Source organism: Centrocercus urophasianus, unplaced genomic scaffold (assembly GCF_019232065.1).
Source record: "Centrocercus urophasianus isolate 14NV4802_14NV808 unplaced genomic scaffold, USGS_Curo_1.0 seq_13, whole genome shotgun sequence".
NCBI classification, from domain to species: domain Eukaryota; kingdom Metazoa; phylum Chordata; class Aves; order Galliformes; family Phasianidae; genus Centrocercus; species Centrocercus urophasianus.
Window position 1 is genome coordinate 1,855,302 of NW_024884475.1, and position 24,533 is coordinate 1,879,834.

Here is a 24,533-nt window from a genome sequence, read left to right on the forward strand (position 1 = left end):
GCAATGAGGAAATCGCTTGGGTTTGCAGATTTGGGATTGCTTCATTCCCACTGTAGTGCAGTATTTGCACTGAGTGGGACGAGGTTAACTCGCTAACACCCACAGCTCATCACAGCCTTCACACTGCCCTCCTAATTCATGTAGGTTTTCCTAGCGCCTTGGTAGGGAGTCAGCCTCAAAGCCCTTTGAATATGAAAGAAACCAGAGGAATGCTTTGCTCATTAAAGGAACCAGAGCGACTTTCACAGATCTAAACAAGGGAAAATATAGAAAGGCATCTGAGAGATAGAGCCCCAGGGATGTAACATGGTTCTAAGGAAGACCCAGGTGGCACAACCAAACTGAGCTGAGCAACTGAGTCACTATTTCATCTCCTGCAGAGTTGAAGCTATTTCTATATGGCATAATGGTGACACCTACAGGAAAAAAATCATCTTCTACCTCTGCATCCCACCGTGGCTCAGATGACAGCACATCTTTAACATGACCACACTATTAAAGGCTGTAAGGATCAAGTAAGCAAATAAAAGCTGTACCACTCGTACAAACAAGGGCTGGCTGCAGACCAAGGCCATTAGCTGAATGATGACAGCATCTAGGAGCAACCAGCTCCCTTTACAGTAGCCTACTGCTAATAAGCAGAGCAGAAATGACAGCAAGTTAGGCAGTCAAACAAACAAAAGTAAAATCACTGCAATAATGCTTCTGTTTGGATACATTTTACTTGCTCTGTGCTGGTGTGTGGCTGCAGGGCATTTGAGCATCCAGATTGCTTTGGGCTGTCACACTGAGAATCATAAAATGGCTTGGGTTGGAAGGGACCTCTGGAGGACCCTTCTCACAGGGCTCCTTTCCAGCAGCTCAGCCCCCAGTCTGTACTGATGCATCCTGCTATCTTTCCTCCCCAGGTGCAGGACCCCACACCTTCCCTGTCATTGGGATGCTCCACTAAGGCAGGACAGCAGCATTGATGTCAGAGGGCTGAGCACATGAAGACAGGCTTGTTCAGCCTGGAGAAGGCTGTGGGGAGACGTCATTGCAGCTTTCCAGTATTCAAAAGGGGGTCATAGAAAGGAGGGGAATCAACTTTTGACTTGGGTATCACAGAATCACAGAATGGCCAGGGTTGGAAGGATCATGAATCTCCAAACCTCCTGCCACATGTAGGGACACCAACCTCCACACTTAATACCATACCAGGCTGCCCAGGGCCCCATCCAATCTGGTCTTGAACACCAGAGAAAGCTGGCAGTTTGGGCTCCCTTGTGCCTGAGGAGTCTCCATCCTCCAAGGCCTTTTAATGCAATCAGTCCTTTTTAAGTATGAAAATGATGCTCTGTTCTGGGCAAACAGAAGTCCAGCTCTGGGCTCATTCAGCCCTGGAAAGGATGGGGGTGAGGCTGCAGCTGGGAAAGATGGAGCCAATAAAGCCACCAGGAGCTCCTGGCACCTTCCCTGGCTTGCCCAGCTGCTGTCTGGTCACATGGAGGCAATTTGGGGCCTGAAATATCCCTTTATGCTTTAGGCTGTGATTTGGGGGTGGAGGAGGAGGGAGATTTCAGAGCTTCAGCTTGGTTGGAAAAGACTTCCAAGATCATCAAACCCAACCACAGAACCACAGAATCATAGAATGGCCAGGCTTGGAAGGGACCTCAAGGATCATGGAGCTCCAACCCCCTGCCACATGCAGGGCCACCAACCTCCACATTTCATAGCAGCCCAGGCTGCCCAGGGCTCCATCCAACCTGGCCTTGAACACCTCCAGGGATGGACGGGGCATCCACAGTCTCTCTGGGCAGCTGTTCCAGCACCTCACCACTCTCTCTGTCAAGAACTTCCCCCTCACATCCAACCTCAATCTTCCCTCTCTCAACTTCAAACCATTTCCCCTTGTCCTGCTGTTATCTACCCTTTCACAGAGTTGATTCCCCTCCTGTCTGTAGGCTCCCTTTAGGTACTGCAGGCTGCAATGAGGTCACCCCACAGCCTTCTCTTCTCCATGCTGAACAAGCCCAGCTCCCTCAGCCTGTCTTCTTAGGGAGGTGCTTCAGTCCCTTAATCATCTTTGTGGCTCTCCTCTGGTCCCTCTCCAACAGCTCCCTGTCTGATAAGGGGTAGATAGCGATAACACAAGGGGGAAAGATGTTAAGCTCAAGAAGGGAAGGTTTAGATTGGATATCAGGGGAAAGTTCTTCACAGAGAGTGGTGAGGTGCTGGAACAGCCGCCATGAGTGACTGTGGGTGCTTCATTCCAGGTCGGATGGAACCCCAGGCAGCCTGGGCGAGTGCCAGATGTGGAGTTGGTGGCCCCGCCTGTGGCAGAGGGTTGGAACTTCATGACCCTTGGGGTCCCTTCCAACCCACGGCACGATTAGGTTGGATCAGAGCAACGATAACCACCCACAGGCTCCCCACCACGTGCCGCCCTCCGCCTGAGGTGCCTCCACCCCGCGCGGGGCGGAGCGGAGCGGAACGTACCAAGTGCCGCCCCCCCCTTCCCCTTCTGCCTCCCCCCTCTCCCCGGGCGCTGTGGTTGCGGCGGGGCGGGCCGTGCCGGCGCTCAGGATGGACGCGGTGCTTCTCGCCGTTGTGGCCGCGTTGCTCGCCGTCCTTCTTTTCTTCGCCACCCGCTTCAGCCGCTCGGTTCCGGCAGGTGGGTTGGGGCGGTACGGTCGGGTTCGCAGCCCAGAGCTCTGGTTCTCCTCTCCGCTGGGGGCGAGGGAAGGGGGGCATCTCCATGGTAACACTGTGTGTATGGGGGGGGTGTGGGGTGAGGCCTCGCCTCGGGCCTTCCCCTGCCATAGGCACGGTTCACCCGTTCCTCTCCCGGCCATCCCAGCGCTGAGCACGCAGCTCCGTTTGGGGATGGGATGATGCAGCATTTCCACCTCTGCGTGGCTGGAGATCCCCGCAGTACAACTCCCCTCCTTCCCCCCCGCTTCTCCCCCCTTCTATAGAACTTCCTGGGCTCCGCTTTGTGCCCGCTGGGAACCACTGAAAACAGCCTGGACTCTTCTGCTTGACACCCACTCTTTTACTATTGATAAGCACTGATCAGATCCCTCTCAGCCTTCTCTTCTCCAGGTGAATACCCCCAGGGCTCCCAGCCTTTTCCCATCCTGCTGCCCAGTGCCATAGTTGGCACTCTGCTGGGCTCTCTCCAGCAGTTTCCTGCCTGCCTGGAACTGGGGAGCCCAGCACTGGGAGTTGGTTTTGGCATTGGTTGTTTCTCTTTCTGCTGTGGGGAGTCAGGTAGCTTTAATCGTGTTGCTTTTTTCTTCCGTGGGGAGAAAATACTGTTAGTGCAAGCACAGAGTCATAAAGAGTCCATACTGATCAACTAGAAGCAGGGTCACCAACCAGCAGACCAGGCTGCCCAGAGCCACATCCAGCCTGGCCTTGGATACCTCCAGGGATGGGGCATCCACAGCCTCCTTGGGCAACCTGTTCCAGTGCTTCACCACCCTCTGTGTGAAAAACTTCCTCCTAATATCCAACCTAAACCTCCCCTGTCTCAGTTTAAAACCATTCCCCCTTGTCCTATCACTATCCACCCTTGTAAACAGGCGTTCCCCCTCCTGTTTGTATGTTCCCTTCAAGTACTGGAAGGTCACGATGAGGTCTCCCCAGAGCCTTCTCCAAGCTAAGCAATCCCAGTTTCCTCAACCTTTCTTCATAGGAGTGGTGGTCATCCCTCTGATCATCTTTATTCCTTGTTGCTCAGAGCTAATCTGGGAAAATTGTGTGATTCCTGCCCCAGAGAAATGAAACTGCTGGAGATGAATTATTTCCTGAGCTTGACTGGTGTTATAACTTACACAAATCATAAGCTGTGAGGTTGGGGAGGATTTCTCTTTCTCTCCCTCTCAAGCTTATAAAATCCTAACTAAATTGAAGCCCAAACTGTTGTTTTAAATTATCTGACTCCTCAGGAAGCTTCCTTGCTATTTTTGAGCAGTCTGGTTACAATTAGTTTATATTGAGAATAATGTAATTGTTTTGAAGTTGCTTCTTCAGCGTCATCTCTGTGACATAATTGGTCTTGCCCTATTTTACTCTCTGCTTGAAGAAAATTGACAGCCTGTTTTCTATCAGTAAAAACTCCTCTGTGGCATTTCAATGTGTGGGGATGACTTCATTCTCCTTGCACAACAAATTATTTTTCACAACCGCTGAGGTTAAATGTATTTGGATTTCTGCAAGTCTTCAAGGGGAATTTGTTTTCCTTTGTCTTAGATAGGAAAGGAAGCTGCTGCAGTCCTGCTAATAAATGTATCCTATTGCATGGAAAGAACTTGAAACAAGGGAAACTTGACCTTAGAGACCTCCCTTCTTAGACTGAGACTTGAGGAATGAGGACTCTTTATGCTCTCACTTGCAGAATTACCCTTTAACATCTTCAAAAATAGGCTGCTCATCATTTCAGGGGCCGGCGATCAGGTAACTGCTGTGACTTTGTATTTCCTGAGAAAGGTCACTTCAGGCAGCAAGGTTCCAGCAAGCTCATGCCTGAGCTTGTTCTGCTGAGGGTAGAAAAAAGGCAGCGTTGCTGGGTTTGACACACGTGTGGCTTAAATGTTTGGAAACGGGCTCTTGTAGGATAAGCAGCACTGTGCAAAAGTGCTTCTTCAGGAACACCGAGTAAACTTCCACCTGTTGCATTTTGAGTCACTTTCTCATTGAATTTCACAGGGTGGGTTTGCAGGAAGGTGAAGGATGCTGTAAATGCTGAGGAAAGCATAGCTGGTGCTTAAGGGTGCAGCAGGTGGAGCTCTGCTCTCCCTGCTGTCTTGAAGACTGCCTCGAAACTTAGCCAGCCCAGGTGTTACACTGATGGACGTGCTTATCTGATAGAACTGAAGTTAACGTGCTGTGATAGGCAAAAGATTGCTTATCAGGGAAAAATGTATTTGCTCTGAGCAAGTGGAAGTTTGCATAGTTTCAGAAAGGAGCAGGTTTCTACATGGAGGTTGTAAAATCAGGTCCTAGAAAGCCGAGATGCTGAAAGATTTCACAGTATTCACTGTAGTGATATGGCAGTGGTGCTTCACATCCAGATTAGGAAAGAGAGCAGAACTCAGAGAACAGAGCTGTTTCTCTAAGAGCTCTGATTAAGTGCAGACTCGCAGCAACTGTGTGAAATAATGTTACTGCCTCTGCACTGTGCTGATGTCTCTGAAAATGCAGAGCTCTCAGTGTGGCAGCAAACCTGTCCCCTGAAATGAGGTTTTTGTTCCTGTTTTTTGGCTCCTTGGCCTTTTGGAAAGCTGAGAGCAGAGATCTTAAAGCTTAGAATAAAAGCTAACCAAGCTTTGAAGCTGCATCCGTTTTCCAGACGTCTCTTTAATTTTTTGTTTGTATTGCCTGTTAATTGAAGGCTTTATCTAATTAATTTCTTCTGCCCTGCCACTCTGCAAACCGCCAAGCAACTCCCGGATCAATTTGTCTGACCTATATAATGTTGGTCATTGAATTTCACTTGGATGGCTCTGTATCAAGCCTAATTAGTTCTTGTGTGACTAATCTATGCATGAACTGGCTAGCCTGGGGTGCCGCTCAGTCTGAGACCTCTGCAGCTACAGGAAAATGAACTGAGATATATCCAGATAATCACAGCAGCTGAACCACACCCTGTGCTGCAGAAGGGGGGTGAAAAACACCAGGGCCTGACCTGACAGAAAATCATGCCTGACCCCAAATCTGACAGTCAGTCCGGTTCTGAGAATATGAGTAAGGTGGTTTTTAAGTCTATTCTCTGTGCTGTTTGCAACCACCAGTCATACCTCTGCTCAGTCTGTTATTTCCAGTGCAGGAGGGAGTGAAAAGAGAAGGAGAGCACATTAAATTCCTAGAAATTGGAAGGAGCAGGTGAGTCCTGAGCTGCACAGGCACATCTTTGACCCCAGACAAACTGCAGGTATAGGCACGTTGCACGTAGATGAGGTGATTCTTTTCTCCTCCCTCTCATGAGGGATGGATGGATATGCAAGGAATAAACATCATGTTTCCTGGATGATTTCCAGCTGAATGCTTTGCAAAGCTAAGCTGAGGGCAGTGGGAAAGAAAGAGATACAGTAAAGTGTATCTTTTTCTGCTAAATCACAACCTGTTATGTCTAGGTGTCTTCTGCTAATTGTCGGAATACTTTGGAGATCTGAAAAGATAAGTATTGTCCAACAGCTGCCTCGTGGATTTGACCATTTGTATAGGTCAGGTTCTGTTGTTTCACTATTTTCTGAGCCCCATTAAAAGTAGTCAGCTTTGAGATATTGCCGTGTCACTCGGAGAGAATTAATCTGAGGAAACAGGATAGCTTCATTCACATGTGCTTCTCTGTGAAGGGTTAAAAATGTCAGCTTGAAATGAATACGTGGCTCATAAATAGATTCCTCTTTCATAAAATGCAAAGCAGTCTCTGTTTCACAGGACGATAGAAACCAAAACCAAGCCTCAGAATGAATGGACGTTAGAGCTTCACAGGTGATTTGCTGTGCAGAACCACCTTTGGAAAATACTGAGGTAGACACATCGAAGCTTTCAGCTGGAGGGATGCCAAGGTTTGAATTGCAGGGTGTCTCAATAATTTATGGAGAGAAATATTGCATCTGTATAAAAAGTCTTTTTGCAGACTAAGAATATTTCTGGCACTCAGTAACGTTCTCAGTAAGTGAACTGCTATTGTGCAGTACAATGCTTCCTTCTCTGCTGAATGGCCTTCAGAATAAGCATCATCACACTACAAATAAGCCCGGGCAAGTCCTGAAGCAGTTATCTGATTGCTAGAGCCTGTGTGCTGTCATTTATTACAGCTCTGGTTTGGTCCCCAGACAGAAGGAGTGGATGAGAACAGGAGGGTGACAGCAGTGACTCAATTCAAAATGTCACAGCGTGTGTTTGTGCTCAGAGCTTCCTGGGGGTCTGCTAACAGCATTGTTGCAGCAGGCCTGAACTGCAAATAGCTTTGCTGGCCCAATACTTCCCCTGCTCGCTCTGAGCTCGGTGCTGCTGCAGCTATGTTGTTATTAGCACTGAAGTTGGCTGCTTTGAAGCTAATTGAAGTATACTGGGATGAGCTGCAAGCACACCTTTGATCGTCATGTAGATGTAGTCATAATGAATGTTATTTTCTGATGACAGATATGCTAATGGTAGTTTTATTTAGGAAGGCATTGTTTGGATCAGAGGCTGCTAGAGATTTGGCAGAGCGTAGAGAGCACTTTATGCTCCTGCTGGGACACCACATAATCCAGCAAAGCCCAAAAATGTGTCCTCGGTTTAAATAAATGAGGAGTTCTGTCGTTTTCAGAGACATTTTGAATACTGAGCTGTATGAGGGTCAGAGTGTTTAATACTTTGCAGGATTGAGCAAGTAACAACATACACAAATACGAGCTTCTCTTATCAACAGAATGTGCAGTTATCAAAGGAGTATGCAAAGCAGCTATCGAGGATAATCTGGGATTATCATCACTGTTCTGGCATGGCTGCTGTAGTTGGAAACAGTGGGATCATGGAGATCTCAAGGAGAAACTGGGGGGAGGGGATTCTGAGACAACTTCTGAACCAAGCCCACAGTCCATTGCTTCCTCCTGTACCATCTTTCAACTGTTCCTGTTATATTGCTCCAGTCTTAATTAACAGCAAGTATATGCAGAGAGTGACAAGTATATTGGCAATGAGTGACCTTTGAAGATGTAGGCAGACTTCTGCTCTCCTTCTGTATGCAGATTTATTGGCAGACCTGTAGTCTGAATCAATGTGGTGGAACAGAGACAGCGCCGTATGTATCATGTCGTTAGTACTGTGCTTCTGGTTGCAAAAACTGACTGGACAACTGTAGCAAGCAAGGATAACAGCTCTCATTGGTTTTATTTCTCTTCTGCAGCTGATGAGGAGCACCAGCAAGATGTGGCTGCAGCAGTCAGACCTCAGCCCTATGCTGAAGAGCGGGGCGATGGGATGCCGAGGCGCCGGAGGAACCTGGGGAACCGGATGATGGCCCAGAGGAGAGCACAGCAGGCAGAGGAATGGGTGGAAGGTAATGCTTGGTGCAGTTCAGCTTCCAGGCATTAAACTGGGCCTCGGCAGCAGATGCTGGGGTACAATTGGCTCCTGAAGAAAAGTGTTCATTTTAATAGATTGGGAACCATATGCAGCTTGACCCTGTTCTGTTTGTCTTTACAGCTTCTCTTCTTGCTTCACAGAAGCTGCCTTTTGTATTTCCTCTTAGACATGCAGGTGAAATTGAGGTAAACAGAATCATCACCTTGCTCTACAAGCAATGGTGGGAAGCATTAATTCCCTAATGTAACCTTTGCAAAATCTGGAGTTTACTTTCTGAGAAACCATCTGGTTGATGATCAGGATCAAGCCCAATTAGCTGAGATCGCTGCTGACTGCAGCATTTCTTCTGCCTGCCAGCAGATTGTTGGCAACGAGTCCATTGGTCCTGTGCAGGATCTGCAGTTAACAGCTATACTTCTTTAGTGTGGTTATAGGCAAGAAAATGGTGATAAATAACACTTTTCTATACCACACACGTCCCACTCACTCTTCTGGTGAAACTTCACACATCTGTTACTCCACAAAGATGGTATCACCATGATTCTAACTGAGTTCCTTTTGCTCTCAGATAGTAGGTTAAATTTTGAAGGTTTCTACTCAGGTATTAATAGAAGTGGACCTTGCTTCACTTGAGTTTGCAGAGGGGATCCAGGTAATGGCTTTGGCCTAGACTAGTGAGAAGTGGTGAGCACTCATCTGAGCAATGCCATAATTGGGGGATAATTGCACTTTCTCTTGGCTTTCTTGTCATGCAGTTTGTAGGAAGCATTTTCCACTTATGTTGGCAGGTAAACATGCTCTCCAAGTTAATTATGTCCAACAGTTGTGCAAATGGAAAACTGACAGGCCTGAACTCTTCAACTTTGGTTCTTTCTTTCCATGTGATAACATCCTGCAAAGAAAATGAAATCGAAAAAGCTTTTTCCTTAAACTCCAGACATCAAAAGTTTTTCATGCCGAAGGCTGAAAGTGGGCTGTCAAAGCAAATGACTTCTCTTATTTTGTCACTGTGAGGCTGTGTCATTGGGCTTTATAAATAATTCTTTTGCAGCCTTCTGTATATCAGATGCAAGCGTTGCAGCTCTTGCATGAAGCTTTCTTTGAAATGACATTTCTTCTATTTTTCAATCTTTTTCATATTGAAACAACTTCTTGCTCTTTTCTTCTGTTTTGTACTTCCACATATTTTTGTTTTGTCTCCCATTCATATGCTGGGATGGCTTTTCCAAGTGCCTGAGCACTGCTATGCAGCAGTAACACAGCCTTTGGAGACTGCATGTAGGCATTGATAGTATAGCTGTGGAAAGAAGCATCTGTCCCTAGTTTTCCCCCCTAGTTGCTTCTTCCCTTGAAGAAGGCTGAATGGCATGTTTTGAAGCCCACTCTGTGGCCACGTGGCATAATCCTGGAATATCCTCTAGGATTTGTCTCCTCTGGGCAGAGGCTGTTTTAGCTGTGTCATTGCTGCCTCCCTTTAACCTATTGAAATAGCAGGTTGTCCCAACAACCACAGCTCAGCTCTGTGTTACAAAAGTGAGTTGACTCGCATGAGAAAAGTGCCCAGAATGCATGCAGGGCTGTGCAGTGCAGGACCAGTTGGGGCACTCATGGCTGAAGAGTGAAGTTATTTGCTGGTGTAGAGAGACATACTGAGAACAAGCCAGTCTGGTTTCTTCCGTCTTGACTTGTGAGTGTTCTTGTTGCTTTAAAAGGCTTCTAGACATCTAAGCTGAAGAGGATTTTTTTCACTGCCAGTGTTACTGCCACAGACATAGAAATGGTGTCAGGTAGGAGCTGCTGTTAGCACTGCAGCACTCTGCCTGCCAGGAGCCAGTTCTGCTGATGTTAAGAAATGGGCTCAATGCAACCCTTGCAGGCTTTGGAGTTGTGGTTAGCTTGAAGGTTTTCTGTTTTCCATCTAACCTGAGCTTCAAGGGTAAAATTGTAGCCCACATTTTGTGCTGCCTGTGCTGAGCTGTCATATTGTGCCAGTATCAAAATCTCTTACAGAGTAATGGGGGGGGGAAAAGGAGGAGGCAAAAACTGTGGCATTAGGATCAGAACCTCGGTAGCCTTTAATTATCCTTTCTGTAGTTGTTAGGCTTAGCTTTATTTCCTTGCATGTCCAGGTAGGGAGAAGTCATTTAATACAGACAGGGATAGTAACTGAATATTCAAATCTCCAACCATTGCAAGTGGATCTAAGTCAGACTAATTTCTTCCTCTAGCTTGGGTGGGGTAAGGCACCTAAAAATTACTAAATTACTTGCAGGTTGGTGCAGACAGAAAGCAAAGAGGAAAGCAATAAATGCCTTGACTTTCCTACCAGAATTGCAGCCCACGCTGTGTATGTAGGTCCCTTATTCATGGGTTCCATGTGGGCTGCACTGCACTGTGGGGACAGAGCTGCTAGCCAGCTGCCTACGCTGGCTGGGTTTGGCTGAGTAATGATTCTCAGTGGTTAGTGGAATGCTCAAAGGAGGTCATCTCCTTTGAGAAAGTCAACATCTATTAATATTTTCTGATGACCAAAGATTGCTGGGGAGATGCTTTTCATGGGATATAAAGTAATTCTCCGAATGACTGAAGCCCCTGAACTGTGTTCTTTCGATGTGACTTAGAAGAGTTTGGCTTGTATTGCACAACCTCAAACTAGTCATAATGCTGCTGTCTTGCAGCCCACTGCAATGGAAGAAGCTGTCATTCAAACCTGTGTGCCTCAAAGTGTATCTGTACTGCATGCTTGTAGCACAGTGCATGTGCCTTTCCCAATGGAAAATGAGTCTGGAAGGATAGTTCTGTGTTTGTGTGGTTAGCTTGCTCCTGATAGCCCAGTTTGATAACAGATTTGATGGCCTCTGTTGCATCTTAATTTAAACTAAACCCAAACAGAGGTGGCTTTGTGGGGCTAGCTATGGCAAAGACAACAATTTACTGCAAGGAATGAATGTGTAGATTTCCAATATTAATAATTGGAGCAGGAGAGGCCAAGCAGTGGAAGGAAAAGGGATGAATCGGAGTCAGGTTGTGGATTGTTTGTGGCATGGAGTAATGAGAATAAGTAGTGTTAATTTCAGATCCCATTTGTTTGTTGTCAGAGGACAATGATGGGGCATCCACAGCCTCTTTGGGCATCTTATTCCTTGCCTTTCTCAGTAGTTAGCCCAATCTTCTTTGCCTTTCTCTCATTAGTTAGGCCTGTACATCTGAGAACAGATATTGGAATATGCAGTGCAGTGAAAGCTGGGTTAAATGTAAATGACTTCTACACAATTGATAATGATAAAGCCAAGAGCTTTTAATAAGCCTGTCGTAGCCTCTAGCTTGTGAGTTAAAATATAAGGTAAAGCTAATGGTTACAACATAAATTAAATCATAGATTCCTCTCTTCTTTTGCTTGGCAAGACACTGGGGGGTTAGGATTGCATGTTTTCCTCTACAAGTATTAATCACAACTGAGAAACAAAGCACAAAATAAATAATAAAGTCTATGTATGTTTATAACCTGTAGTGATTGGCCATGTTAAAATGCCCATTATTGCTTTTTAAATCCAGCATTCAAATCTTACATGAAAAAATATCCCATGAAAAGGTCTTGCATGAATATCTGGAGGGAGGAATAATATCTAAAATGAATTGCAATCGTTATCTCCACTTCGTGGTGCATAAATGCTGATGTGATCCCATGGTGTTCTTGTGAAACAGTTGGAAATAGAGTAATACTAATGCACGTAATGGGAATAATTTTAGTGCTTAATCAGTAGGAAAATCTTTTTAGTACAGTTAAATTTTGACTACTAATATCCTAACTAGTGAATCAAAAGTGACTTTTGACTTGCTGCTCTTCATATAGAGCCTCAGTGATATCAAAGTATCCACAGTGTTCTTCCTGCCCTTCAGACAAGTGCAGATGGTGTGTAGAAAGGGGTTAGGTGTGTGGTTTCTCAGTTATGCCATATGGCTTGGTTCAAGAGAGAGCTTGAAGTTGTTTGACTTCAGCTCACAGGGGCTCGTGTCCTTTATTTGCTGTCCTTTTTCTATCTGTAGCATAGACTGATTTTACAGCTGCAGATTAATAAGCATGAGGTCTTATTTGTTTCCCAGAATGGGTACCTATCAGACTTTTAAAAAAAAAAAGTCATTATTATGCTGTGTTGCTCATGAATGCCCACACCTTTCCATATGGTGGACTGATTCCTTTCCAGTAGCTGGTGTCATATATTCAGTCTCAATAGCATGCATATGTCTGGTGTCTTCAGGATTAATTTTGTTTTGCCTGGCACCTTCCCTTCTTTTTCCTACCCTTTTTTGTAAGGTGTTGTGTAAACAGTAAACCAAGCAGCAGTGTGAGTAGCCATATCTACTGCTAGCACTCTTTCTGGGGGATGGGAATAATCGAATCATAAATGCCTTAGAGTTGGAAGGGACACACATAAAGACCATCTGGTCCAACCCCCCTGCAGTGACCAGGGACACCCACAGCTCTGTTGGGTGCTCAGAGCCCTTTCCAGCCTGACCTTGAAATTTGACCTTGAAATTTCGCTTCCAAAACTAAGGAGGAAGCAAGGCCTTCTAACATTGATGTCAAAGGTACCCAAAGTCATGATGTGGCACGTTTCAACTCGCTGTTTTTACTTACTCTGTACACTACTGTGTAAATCCCTGTCCTTACAGAGAGCATCAGTATACTAACGCTTATTTAATGGTATTGGAAGACATTTTTGAAAGGAACTGTTTAAATTTCAAGAGGTTTAAACAACTGCATGACTGCTAAATGCTGTTTTGCCTCTAAAACACTAAGGGAAAGCTGAGGTTCTCTGAAAGCTGTATTTGTGTCACATCACATTTGAAGCACACCAGCAGTTACAGTGTGTGGTACAGTGGACTGTTGTCAGCTACATATGAGTATGTGACAAGCACTTTTCATGTGGCTGAAATTATAGCTTCCAGTAGCTTCTTTCTGTTGAAGAAAAGAAAACAATCTGGTTTTGTGCAGCGTCCTCTCTGCTTTTGGTGCAGCTATTCTTGCACTGTAATAACTGATTGATTCAGCAAACTCTCATACCAAGTGCTCATCCTCTTGTCAGCGTATTCAGGTTTATTTAGCAGATGTTAATTGCACCCAGGTTGAGTGCACTGTTAACATTTAATGCTCTGCTGACTCACGGGTTGCATCTGCATCACTGTCTCTTGGCTTTTGTTAGATGTAACTCCATGCACTGAAAGAAGCTTGGAGGGAAGCAGGACCTAAGGGATCACATCAGATGCTTAAAACTGAAGGAAAGCAGACACTACTGAACTTAGGCAGGCTTGATGCAGGACTGGAAAAATGCTTTAAAAGCTTCTGCCTGACCTCTGGCTCAGGTATCTTCAATGTAGATGAAATCCGGGAAGCACTCAGAGCTTCAAACTGAATTGTGTTGGAGGTGGTGTTTTGTGTTTGTGGTGTTTTCCCAGAAATAATTTTCTAGGGGATAATACCAGCATTAGAATCATAGAATGGCCTGGGTGGCAAAGGAGCACAATGATCACCTGGTTCCAACCCCCTGCTGTGTGCAGGGTCACCAACCAGCAGACCAGGCTGCCCAGAGCCACATCCAGCCTGGCCTTGAATGCCTGCAGGGATGGGGCATCCACAGCCTCCTTGGGCAACCTGTCAACTGGGAGTAGTAACTGCTAATGCTGTGCTGCTCACCTACTGCATTTGGACCTCCCCTTGGCCTAGGATTAAAAATCAATATATTTTAAGGTTCAGCAAAATTATAGAAGCAACTGTGTGTTGGGGATACTCAGATTAGACAGTGTTTCTTTGAGATGGAGGAAAGGCATCAGTGATCAGATGCCAGTGTTTCTGAAGCCCAAACTAGCAAGCCTGCCTCATCTCAACTTCCATATCCTGAAAGCATCTAAATTGCTTGAGAGCCACCTACACAGATCTCAATTACATTTGGTTCTGTTGATGTGTCTCAGTGGCTTAACCATAGCACCATACTGTGTATTGAAATTAGTGAAACAAAAGTGTTTCAGAGGTAGGTCTGCATGTAAAAGAAGGGTGAGCATTGTTCATCCACGTGCTTCTTAAACAGCACTTTCCTTGGGTTCCTTCACAGCATAGGAAGGAACCACTTTCTCTGGAGAGAGTTCTCTGTGGGGGAATATTCTGCTGCCAGCCCTGCCAAACTAACTTTGGCAACTGCCACACTACAGTCATCTCCAGGTGAGGTTTGATGGAGTGAGCTGATGACCTTTGAAGGCCGTGGTCAGTCTGTGTTAAGATTGAGGGCTAAATTTTGTTTAGGAAATGAAGTGGCCAAATACTTGTGAAATATGTGAGGGAGGAGGAGGGGAAAGGAAACAGCCATCTTTTAAAAGCTCTTCTTTCATATTCCACATTTACAGACATCATCTTTATAAACAACCATTTGTCATACAACAGTGAACTATTTACGTATGGTTTTGTTGCAATTAAACCCAGGATTTAAATATCAACTCCATTTTCACCTCTGAGTTGAGTTTGTGTTGCCTCATTACTCCTACTTTGGAAGGTTGTTTTTTTTGCCTTTTTCCATCTATCTTGTTTGAAATACATGTGTGCATCCTTTTTGTGTGCTACTCTTTTCCTAGGAAGTAGTCATGTTTCATGTTTCCTAAATGGACTTTTCACATGCAATTTACAACTTGTTGTTTGCCCTTTAATACGATCTTGCAGAGGAAGATGATGCTGAGGAGGTGCCAGAACTTCAGGTGACGGGGAAAATTGGAGCAAAAAAGCAGAGGAAATTAGAAGAGAAACAAGCCAGAAAAGCTCAGAGAGAGGTAAGCATTCCTGCCACGCACAAAGCTCAGAGCAAAACCTGAACAGTGATACTCAGCAAAAACTGGTGGTGACAGAAACCCAGGAGAATTTTGAGGTACCTGAGGTACGCATGCAGTTCCTGCTTTACCACCACCGTGGTGGTTTGTCCTATAGAAAGGATGGCTGGTTAGCAAGAAACCTGATGAGTGTTGTATACATTTACCATCCTTTTCTCACTCGCTCCCTTTGAAGCATTTTATCATTGCTTTCCACAGTCATTCTGTTTAATTAGCTGCTTTTTTTTTTTTTTGTGGAAAATGTGAGCAAAGTTGAATGATAAGCATCGCTTGGTTGAGTGAGGAATCTTTCTGTTTCATTTTAAAACATGCTGATTTTTATTTTCCCACGTAGACAAATAAATTTTTCGGTTAAGTCGTCTTTGCTGAAACGTTCAAAACCACAAATCCACTAAAGCACAACTTAAGAAACAAAAGGTTTCTAAACAATACACGAAATATCTTTATTTTTACTGTTCTGGGACAATCTCCCTTCGCTGAGTTTGGTTAGAAATAGTAGGAATTTGTAGATTTGAAGAGACAAGTACAACATTCTCTTTAAGAGATTCTCCCCATGTTAAAATTCATCTATTTGCTTTTAGGGATTTTTTTCTCTTTTTTTTTTTCTTTTTTCCCTTTACCTCAGTAATTATGATATTCCATAATATCACTCTAATTATAAGGTATGTGCAAATACAAAGCTTGCCTTGTCTCCTTCTCAATAAGCATTTTCAAGTCAGAAGGGTAATTTTTAAACTTACCACAATGTTAAATATTCTGAAGGTTGGGGGGGTGAGGAAAGTTGAATCATAGTGACTTGTTGTATTAGGTTATTATTTCTGAACATGCATACAGGAAGATAGTCAGGAACGTCCCCCTTAGTCTTTACAATATGAAGGTAAAAGATGTATACTGAGGGAGATTAAAGCCTGTCTTGTGTTTCTTTGGTTGTTTAAAAGTCTTTTTTGTTGTTTGTGTTTAAGGCTGAGGAAGCAGAGCGAGAAGAACGGAGAAAACTTGAGTCAAAGAGGGAGGAGGAAAGGAGGAAAGAAGAGGAGAGAATCCGCCTTGAGGAAGAACGGCAGGTGTGATTGGTTGCATTTATAGGTGGAGATTTTGAACCAAGTTTGTCTTGGAGATGGCTCCTCTGATAGCAAAACTCTTTGGTATTCAATGCTATTACATCTTTTGTTTTGTTGCTCCATTTTTATATGAATTACAGTGATACTTGGTGATTTCAACTGCAAGACCCAGTTTTGTTTCCCCAAGTGCTTGGCGGAAGTGAAAGCTCTTCCTCCAAACATCAGCACCCATCTTAGCAGCAAGGACCAACCCACAGTCGAGGCCAGGGCTAAATGAAACCTCTCCTGCAGTGGATCCAGTAGCCTCCTATTCCATAGTGACAGATTGTTTGGTCAGTTTATGTTGACAAACATAGCTTTTAAAATTGGCCCTTAGTCTGATGGAGTCTATTTCAATGCACGTTTATGAAGGAGTTGTATTCAGCTGCAGGAGAAGTTGGCTTGATGTCTGATAAAAGTTTAGTTCTCAGAACCATAGAATGGCATCGGTTAGAAGGGATCTCTGGAGGTTGCTCAGAACCTTGTCCAGATAAGCTTTTGGTGTCTCCAGGGGTAGCAAATGTCTCAGTCATGCTGAGCCCCAGTTCCAATAGTTGATCATTTTTCATGTTGCAACTTGTGTCTTTTGCTGATGCTCGTTAGGTCTGCCTGCCTGACAGCTGTAACCAGCAGGGCAGAAAGCGAAAGGCATTATCAACCACTTCTGCAACTGTCATGTAAAATTATACTGTTTAGTTCTAATTACACAAATTTACATGTGCTTTATAATTAAAGATTTTCAACCTGTATATATGAAGGTGCACGTTAGGAGTGACCCAGAAAAACAGATCCTGTGCAACTGAAGTGTCTTTGTGGAAAAACCTTTCATCAGTGGGGGTGGCAAACTGATTTCAAAGCTGCTTTGTGTGTTCCAGGAGTCAGTGCTGCTGGCTAAGAACTGGAGCTTTCGTGCTCTTTGGTGCTTGTGTAAGTTGTGTGGTAGCTTTGCAGCGTGCTTTAGGAGGCAAGGAGCAAGGTGTTCTGTGCAATCCTGCGTTGAGTAATTGCAGTCCCAGGGGAGTGTAGCCCCCAGCGTTCTGCATGAATTTTCCATGATGCTTAAATGTGCAAATCTGTGCTTTGTGGTGAGCAGATTTATTTTAATTCATTGTAAGCACAGATTGTGCAAGTGAGGTGTTCTGCTGATAACGTTTTCAAAGAAGAAAAGACATTTTTTCCCTTCTTCTGTTGAGGCTATGAAGTCTAATTTTGGCTAGTCAGAGCTGTTTCACAACAGCAAAACTGTCAGACCTGGCTTCCTATGGATTTCTGTTTAATACTTTCCCCCTGCCCTTGCACTTCAATAGCACCATCTTCTGCCTTGCAGTTCGCTCCCCTTCTTAGCATTTCTCATTTCTCTCCTTATACTTCCAGCTCAGAAAGAGGCCAGGTGAACTGTGGCTGCCTTTAAAGCACCCATCTGTTGTCCATCCTGCTTACTGGGGGGCTTTTCCACCCTTCAGGTCAAAGCATAAGGGAGAACACAGATGGCATGTTTTCTTCTAGTGGTGTATTCTTTTAATAAGTGTATTGTCGTCCTTCTTAAGACTTCAGAAATTTAATATCCCTGAAACCCTGAAGAGTTGGTTGAAATGAACTAGACCAATGCTCTGAGGGAGATTAGGAGGGCACCCTGGCTGGATGCTAGCATTGCTTTGGTGTCAGTTCCTTTGGACAAGGCTAAGAGCAGTTCAATTCCAGAGTGGCAGTCCATAAGACAGGTGGATTGCTAATCACACAGTAGCTGAGCTGGGCCAGCTTGTTCAAAGTGAGCTATAACCCAGGACAAAGTTGTTGTCCTGTTCGTTACCTCCAAGTTTGTCCTGGGGCTTAGCAGTACAGCTGGCTAATCAGGATCACCTGGACACAGTTGAAGAGCTGGGTAGCAAATAAGGGTGTAATTCCACCCAGACTGAGATCTCTTCATGAAGAAAGTGCTTATTAACATAGTTAACTTTTTTTTTTAATCATCACCTCCTTTTCAATTTAAAGCTGAATAATTTATTTTGGTTGAATGAGGGGAATCTCATTTGGTTTCATTTTGATCTTCGGTGTACCTAATAAAGACTGTACTACAATGATTTCACCTTCATTTTGCAAGGCCAAATGAAAATGAGGAATGTGAATTAAGGCTTTGATTTACCTCAATTTTGTGCCTGGTATTCCAAAGGACAGCTAGAAGCTCGAATATTACTCAGATGCATAAATCTATCTTGCTATTCATATTTGCTTTAGTCATGCCTGTGCAATAGTAGGGGAAATTTCAGTTGCATGTTTTTTGGTTTTTTTTTCCCCTGCTCCCTCTTCTAAGAAGTGCTCCCACAATTGTGCTGACTTCCATGAATGCTGAGACTGGCTCTGTGTCAAGGAGAGCTGCTTTGCAGCCTTTCAACAACTGAGGCCTATTCAGCAGCTCTGGATGATTCCTGCTCTGTTAAATGCTGTCTGAAAGCCCCTCAAATAATGGGGGAAGCCAAACAGAAGAAGATACAAAATTGTGTTGTGGATCCTGTAGAAATCATAGAATGGCCTGGGTTGAAAAGGACCACGATGATCATCTGGTTTCAACTCCCCTGCTGTGTGCAGGGTCACCAACCAGCAGACCAGGCTGCCCAGAGCCACATCCAGCCTGGCCTTGAATGCCTGCAGGGATGGGGCATCCACAGCCTCCTTGGGCAAGCTGGTCCTGATCTTTGATAAGTCACTGGGGTTGCCAAGCCTTTCACACGCATCCCCTGCAAGCAGTTTGAGAAAGGGAGACTAGTGGAAATAATGAATTCTTGAGTCACATGAAAGCCCTCTTTCTTCTATAGGCAAAGATAGCTCTCTGCAGTTATTTTTGGGCAGCTCTATACTGTGATGCAGTATAAGTGGGAACTCTTCCTTCCAAGGGGACTGCAGGGGCTAAGATCTTGTGTATTCATGAAGAAAAACACCCCTCTGGTTCTGTCTAAACATATTTGTATGCACGAATAAATAAAATGTGGTTGCCCCTTGGCTCCTATGTTGCAAACCAAATAATACATATTTTTAAATTCAAGTTTCCTTTCCAGTGTTCAGATGACCTGATTGGCTACACATGTGAGGAAGCTCCTTTATAACTGGCATTTGCTTCAGCTCTGCTTTACCCTGGGGATTTCCCTTTCACTCTTGGAGTTTTTTAGTGGTGAGATGGTTTACCAACTGACACCTTATCAATGAGAGCGAACTTCCTCTGATGTTGCAAAACAGTGTCTTCATCAAAAAGTCTTGCAGGTTGCTAGCCAGAAAGTTGTGTTGTTTTTTTTTTTTCTTCACCCTGCACAGGGATTTTTGTAGATTTTAGTTCCTTAGCCTACCTCTGCTGTGCTAAGGAAACTGCATATGGTTTATGCAGATGCAGGGCTCACAGTGATTCTATCTCTTTTCTACACTAAAATGCAGTGTTGATCAGGGTGTGTTGCCTGCAAATCCACTGCAGAGTGAGCAGCTCTTGAAGCACAGTTTGTAGTAGAGAAACTACTGATCTTCAACTGAGCGAGCTTTCAGTGGTTGTGAAATAAAAAGCCACAGTGGGAGTGGGGGCTGGCATTTGTTCACTGCTGTATTAGAACAAGGTTTGTATTGCTCAAGGACAGCTGTGCCCAAAGTTTCCAAAGTCAGGAAATGTCAATTAGGCTTTTAGCTGTGCATTTCAGTACCTGAGTAAGAGTGGTCTGGATCTTTAAAACTTCAGGAGTGGAGGAGTGGCTCGTGGTCCCCAGGGTGTTATTGAAGTTGTTGTAAGCTGAGACCCTAAAGTTTCGGTTATTTGCTATTTAACTGTGGAATACATGCTTTCCCAAAAGTTAATTTTAAGAAAGTACAGGTTGAAAAGGTTGCAGAAGACTCATCCCACTCAGATCTTGGTGAGATGAGAACTGGTAGGAGACACTACATCTTCCTAAAGGTTTTATTTCTGTCTGAACAGTGATGGGGAAGGAATGTCTACTCTAATTCAGAATAGAATCTGCTTGAACCTGGCTTGAAAAGGACCACAATGCTCATCTAGTTTCAACCCCCCTGCTATGTGCAGGGTCACCAGCCACCAGACCAGGCTGCCCAGAGCCACATCCAGCCTAGATTCAGTCTACTCTGTCATATCAGTTATTTGTGAAGTCCCTCGTTGGTTCCTGCAGATGCTGTACTAACAGCACAGAAGCTGGATGTGATATCATAGAGTGGTTATGAGGAGGATTTCTTTGCTCTGTGAACCTCAAAGTGTTTGGCATAGGAACTGCCATGCTTTTCCTGCAAGCTGCAGGCAAGGAATGACTGCAAGCAGGTGGTGGTTGTAGAGAGCCTGGTCTTTGCTCTCCTTTCCTCTTACAGTGAGATCTCTTCCACTGCACAGTGCAATAAGCTGCCTATAAATGATTTGTTTGTCAGCAAGTCGGTCCTTTATCTGATTTGGAGGAGAGATGGCAGAGCACACAACTAGCAGTTTGCTCTCTGGGAAAGCTGCTTAGGCAAAGCTCTCACAAGAGCTGCTTAGTGTATAGGCCAATACCACTCAGTGTCAGTGTCACCTTAAATGGGTTACTTTACAGAAAGCTAGGAACAGTAGCTTGCTGTCTTCTGGCTAAATGGTGCTGTAAGGGTCCTCACCCTTTGTTAAAAATAGTGATGCATGGTAAACCTTCAAAGGCTGTAATCTCTCAGTTACTCAGCAGCATCTCAGGGCTCCAGAAGGCTCTGTGGTCCCAATAGTCAGGGTCTGCTTCCAGCTATAAATCTGAGAGGGTTTTCAGGTCCCTCTGGGTTTGAGCTGATGGAAGATTGGGATTTTGTGCCATTGATGGAGGAAATAATCATTGCATTCAAGATAAGCAATGAGCAGTGGGAAGGTAAGTTCATAGATAGGGCCTGGGTTGAAAAGGACCACAATGATCATCTAGTTTTAACCCTCCAGACCAGGCTGCCCAGATCCACATTCCTCAAGCGTGGTATAGAAAGCTGTTAGAAAACAAATCTATGCTGTAACAAGCCCCTGGTTTTGGTAAGGTTGAAGTGGGTGAGGAGAGCAGGGGACCCATTGCAGAGTTTAGGGGAAAAAAAAACAAAAGAAGCAGTTGAAGGTGAACATCAGCAGTTACCAAATTTCCATAGAGCTGGGATTTCCCCACCACCACACCCATTGCTGAAGGGAGGTGGCCCAACTATTCTCTCTCCTCCAAGCAGACGTGCATTACCACTTAAATCCACAGCGCTTAATGGGAAATTAGAACGGGGATAAGCAAAAAAACCCTCCTGACTGATAAAAATACAGGCTTTATAAAAGTCATGTTTGAGCTTTGTGCCCTCTGTGTGACTCGTAGGCAGCGAGTATTGGGCTTTGTTTAATTAGTAGTCCCTGGGGTGCTGAGAGTGTTTCCATGTGTGGGTTATGCATAACCCACAAGCTGTTTTTCATGGGAACCTGGCTATGTCTGACTCTGCACCTTCCATGCAGCTGCTGCATGACTTGGGCATGTGAAAGAGTGCTGGTGTGGTGGTGGAACACCAGCTGAAAATGAGTGCTAACAAACAACATGACTTCAGCAGGACTCCCCCCTGCCCTGCTCCTACTGCTGTTGCTGGTTCCTTTTACTCTGAATCACTTTGCAGCTCCTTCTTTTTCTGCAGCTTAAATTGTGGTTGAATTTAGGTGGGGGAAGCAAGGAGTGGCTGCATTTTTTTTTTTTCTTCTGGGTGATGGAAAAAGCTTCTGGAAATGCTTAGCTAAGTGCCCTACTCTCACATTTCCAGGATGAAGATTAAATTTGATGTACTTTCAAGCAAAGACCAGTTGAACACTTCTGAATGATCTATGGTTGTGTTGTTCTTGGCACCTGTAACACAAGGACAGAAATTATTGCTGAGCTTTTATTAATAATCGTTATGGTGATGAATGACCTAGAAAATGGTCTCATTTTGTCTCAAGTGCTTCCTCAGATCTGCAGGATTTCTTCGTGAGATAATGGTTAAAAATGGCTTTGACTCTTCACATTCACTAAGATCCTTTCAGCTCTGGTTTTCTCATCCTTGAATGTCACTGTGGAAAATGCTTCCTCCTCAGGACTTGCTCAGCGTTTGGCTGAACGCAATTAAGGCTGAATAGACTTTTTCAGTGATTTTAATTAAGGGCAATGCTGCTGCACCTGTTTCTGGCAGCTCAGCACCTCACACGATGCCTTTACTGAAAACCATTCATATTATACTTAATGACTTGTTCCTGTCTCCCCCTGTTTTAATAGAACAAGTGTTTGCTTTCGAGCTGTTTAAGGAAGCAATTGCCATATTAGTGCTGAAGATGTAGCATGGCAAGCACATAGGGATCAATAGAGTTGTTCTTTAGGAGATCGATTCCTGTGCTAATAGTAAAGGAAAAGGACAGAGGCTGACACTAAAATCTGAAGAACTCGTGTTTCTAAGTACTAATCAATCCTTGGTGCTGTAATAGCAAGCAGAGGTTTGTGAAGTTGGAATCTCATTGTACCAGGTGCTGTGCAAGCATCAGTTTCTCTGCCCCACTGATGTTGCGTTTAGAGTTTTCTGGTTGTTTTTTATTGCTTTGTGGCACATGGTTTTGAAAACCATTTCTTTCAGCATAGGTAACTGATACTATTCTTGTGCATAGCTAAGAGTGGAACTTAGGTTTGAGCATTCATCAAAACCTACAAAATAAACTCCTTTCTATGGGATAATACAAATTCTCTCTGCATAAAGCAGTTGGCACAGTGCTTCACGTTCAGTGTGGACGTATTTTGCTGTATGGCACGAGTGATTTACTTGAAGCTCTTGCAGTCCAACTTACTCATGTACGCAGATGGAGACCAGTGTAATTCCAGTTCTCTTTGTATTCATTCCCGTTGGACGCTGGTGCATGTCAGAGCAGAATTGGGGCTGGATACAGAAATGTGGGTGTTGCATCAAAGTGCATTTAGGGGCAGGAACTTCCTGTCGCTCGGTCTTCAGAAGAAACACATTCATGCAAATTACAAAAGCAGCTTGCTATATAAGAGTGGTTTTCTCCCCTGTGTCAGACCTGTCAAGAGCCAGCCTAGGTGTCTTGTGCAGGCTTACAACACCCTGTTAGGATGACTGCAATCTTAAGAGTGTCAGAGCAGCTTTTGAAATGAATGATACCATCAAGGGAGAACTCGCATGTGTTTTAGGAGCTTTTTATCTGCAGTCTGCCACAGTAGGACCAAACTGCAGATAAAGGAAACGCAACTGTACTTAAAACTAAACCCCCTTTGGGGAGGAGCATGCTGACCACATGTCATCTTTTCTCTCTAGGAAGAGGAGAAAAGGAAGGCAAAGGAAGAAGAGGAGAAGAGAGAGTATGAAGAGTACCTGAAGCTGAAGGAGAGTTTTGTAGTTGAAGAGGAAGGGGTTGAAGAATCAATGACAGAGGAAGAGGTATGTACACTAGTCTGTTATTGTAGCTTTCTTGATCACTGTTAAATTCAGATTGTCCTTACTGCATTCTGTCTCTTGTAAAATGGACTTCAAAATGGGATCCAGACAAATGGTTTTGCTTTGAAGAGATGTGTATGTAGTATGTATTAACTTGGAGTAATTTCCTGGGGAGTGCTACAGTTCCTCATTCCAGACTTTCTCACTTAGTTCAGAGTGCTCAGGCAAGTGCACGACACTGAGAATGATTTCTGTCTTCCCTTTGTGTAAGGACTGAAATAAAACTAATTTGAGGAGGCAGATTCTCTTCTACTGTCCCCAACTCTACCCTACTGCGGTTCCATGTGGTTGCAAGACAGATGAAAGCAGATTTGGAGTTAGGTGGTGTGAAATCAAATGAAAAATCGAGCTGAGAGAAAGCTGGAGAAATCACAGGACACAATCTAGGTGCTTGTGGGCTTTCCACTGGAAAACTGCTCAGTGTTGCAAATGACTGCAAGTCATTGATAGGGTTTCAAACTCTGTATAATGTATAATATCCCAGTGTGCTCCTCCTGTGGCTGCCTCCAGGCGAGCTGCTGGCAGTGGTGGTTGAAATGTGATGCTGACATAATAGCGCAGCAAACTTGAAAAGGTTCTCTTGTGGGAGGTAGAACCCTCAATTTGCTGAGGAGAAAACGTGTTAAATTAATTTTAATTGCAGTCAAATGTTGAAATGGCTCTGGAGTTTCAGCTGCCAAATTTGGGCTGTCCAGTGGATTACATGATAGGTACTTTTTTTCTGGGGGGGCCATGTAGATTTGTTCCCTTTCTTCCTCTGCCTAAGTGACCCTCTTGAATTAAATACATTTGCACTCAGCATCACTGAGCGTGGGCTGAGGGGCTTGCAATTAGTCAGTACACGCTGACCATGGGTGCAGATTCTCACCATGGAACCCCTTCTATTAACAGAAATTCCTCTATTGTGGCAGGGTTAGCACCAAGAGAAGTTGTATGTGATGATGGGAAACTTCCTAAGATGCAGAGAAGAATTAAACAAGTACTTGCTTTTGAAAACCCTTTTTATATTGTGTCTAT

The 24,533-nt window shown here is 44.4% G+C and overlaps 1 protein-coding gene across 1 annotated transcript in view; it reads left to right on the top strand.

Annotated features, from left to right (window-relative positions):
- Positions 1-2,535: 2,535 nt before the first annotated feature.
- Positions 2,536-24,533, top strand: part of DDRGK1 (DDRGK domain containing 1) — a 29,524-nt gene continuing 7,526 nt past the window's right edge. Inside the window, exons 1-5 of the mRNA XM_042812050.1 lie at positions 2,536-2,653; positions 7,886-8,038; positions 14,774-14,880; positions 15,900-16,001; positions 23,337-23,459. Coding sequence (XP_042667984.1) covers positions 2,566-2,653; positions 7,886-8,038; positions 14,774-14,880; positions 15,900-16,001; positions 23,337-23,459 — 573 coding nt within the window. The 5' untranslated portion in view covers positions 2,536-2,565. The remainder of the gene's footprint in view (positions 2,654-7,885; positions 8,039-14,773; positions 14,881-15,899; positions 16,002-23,336; positions 23,460-24,533) is intronic.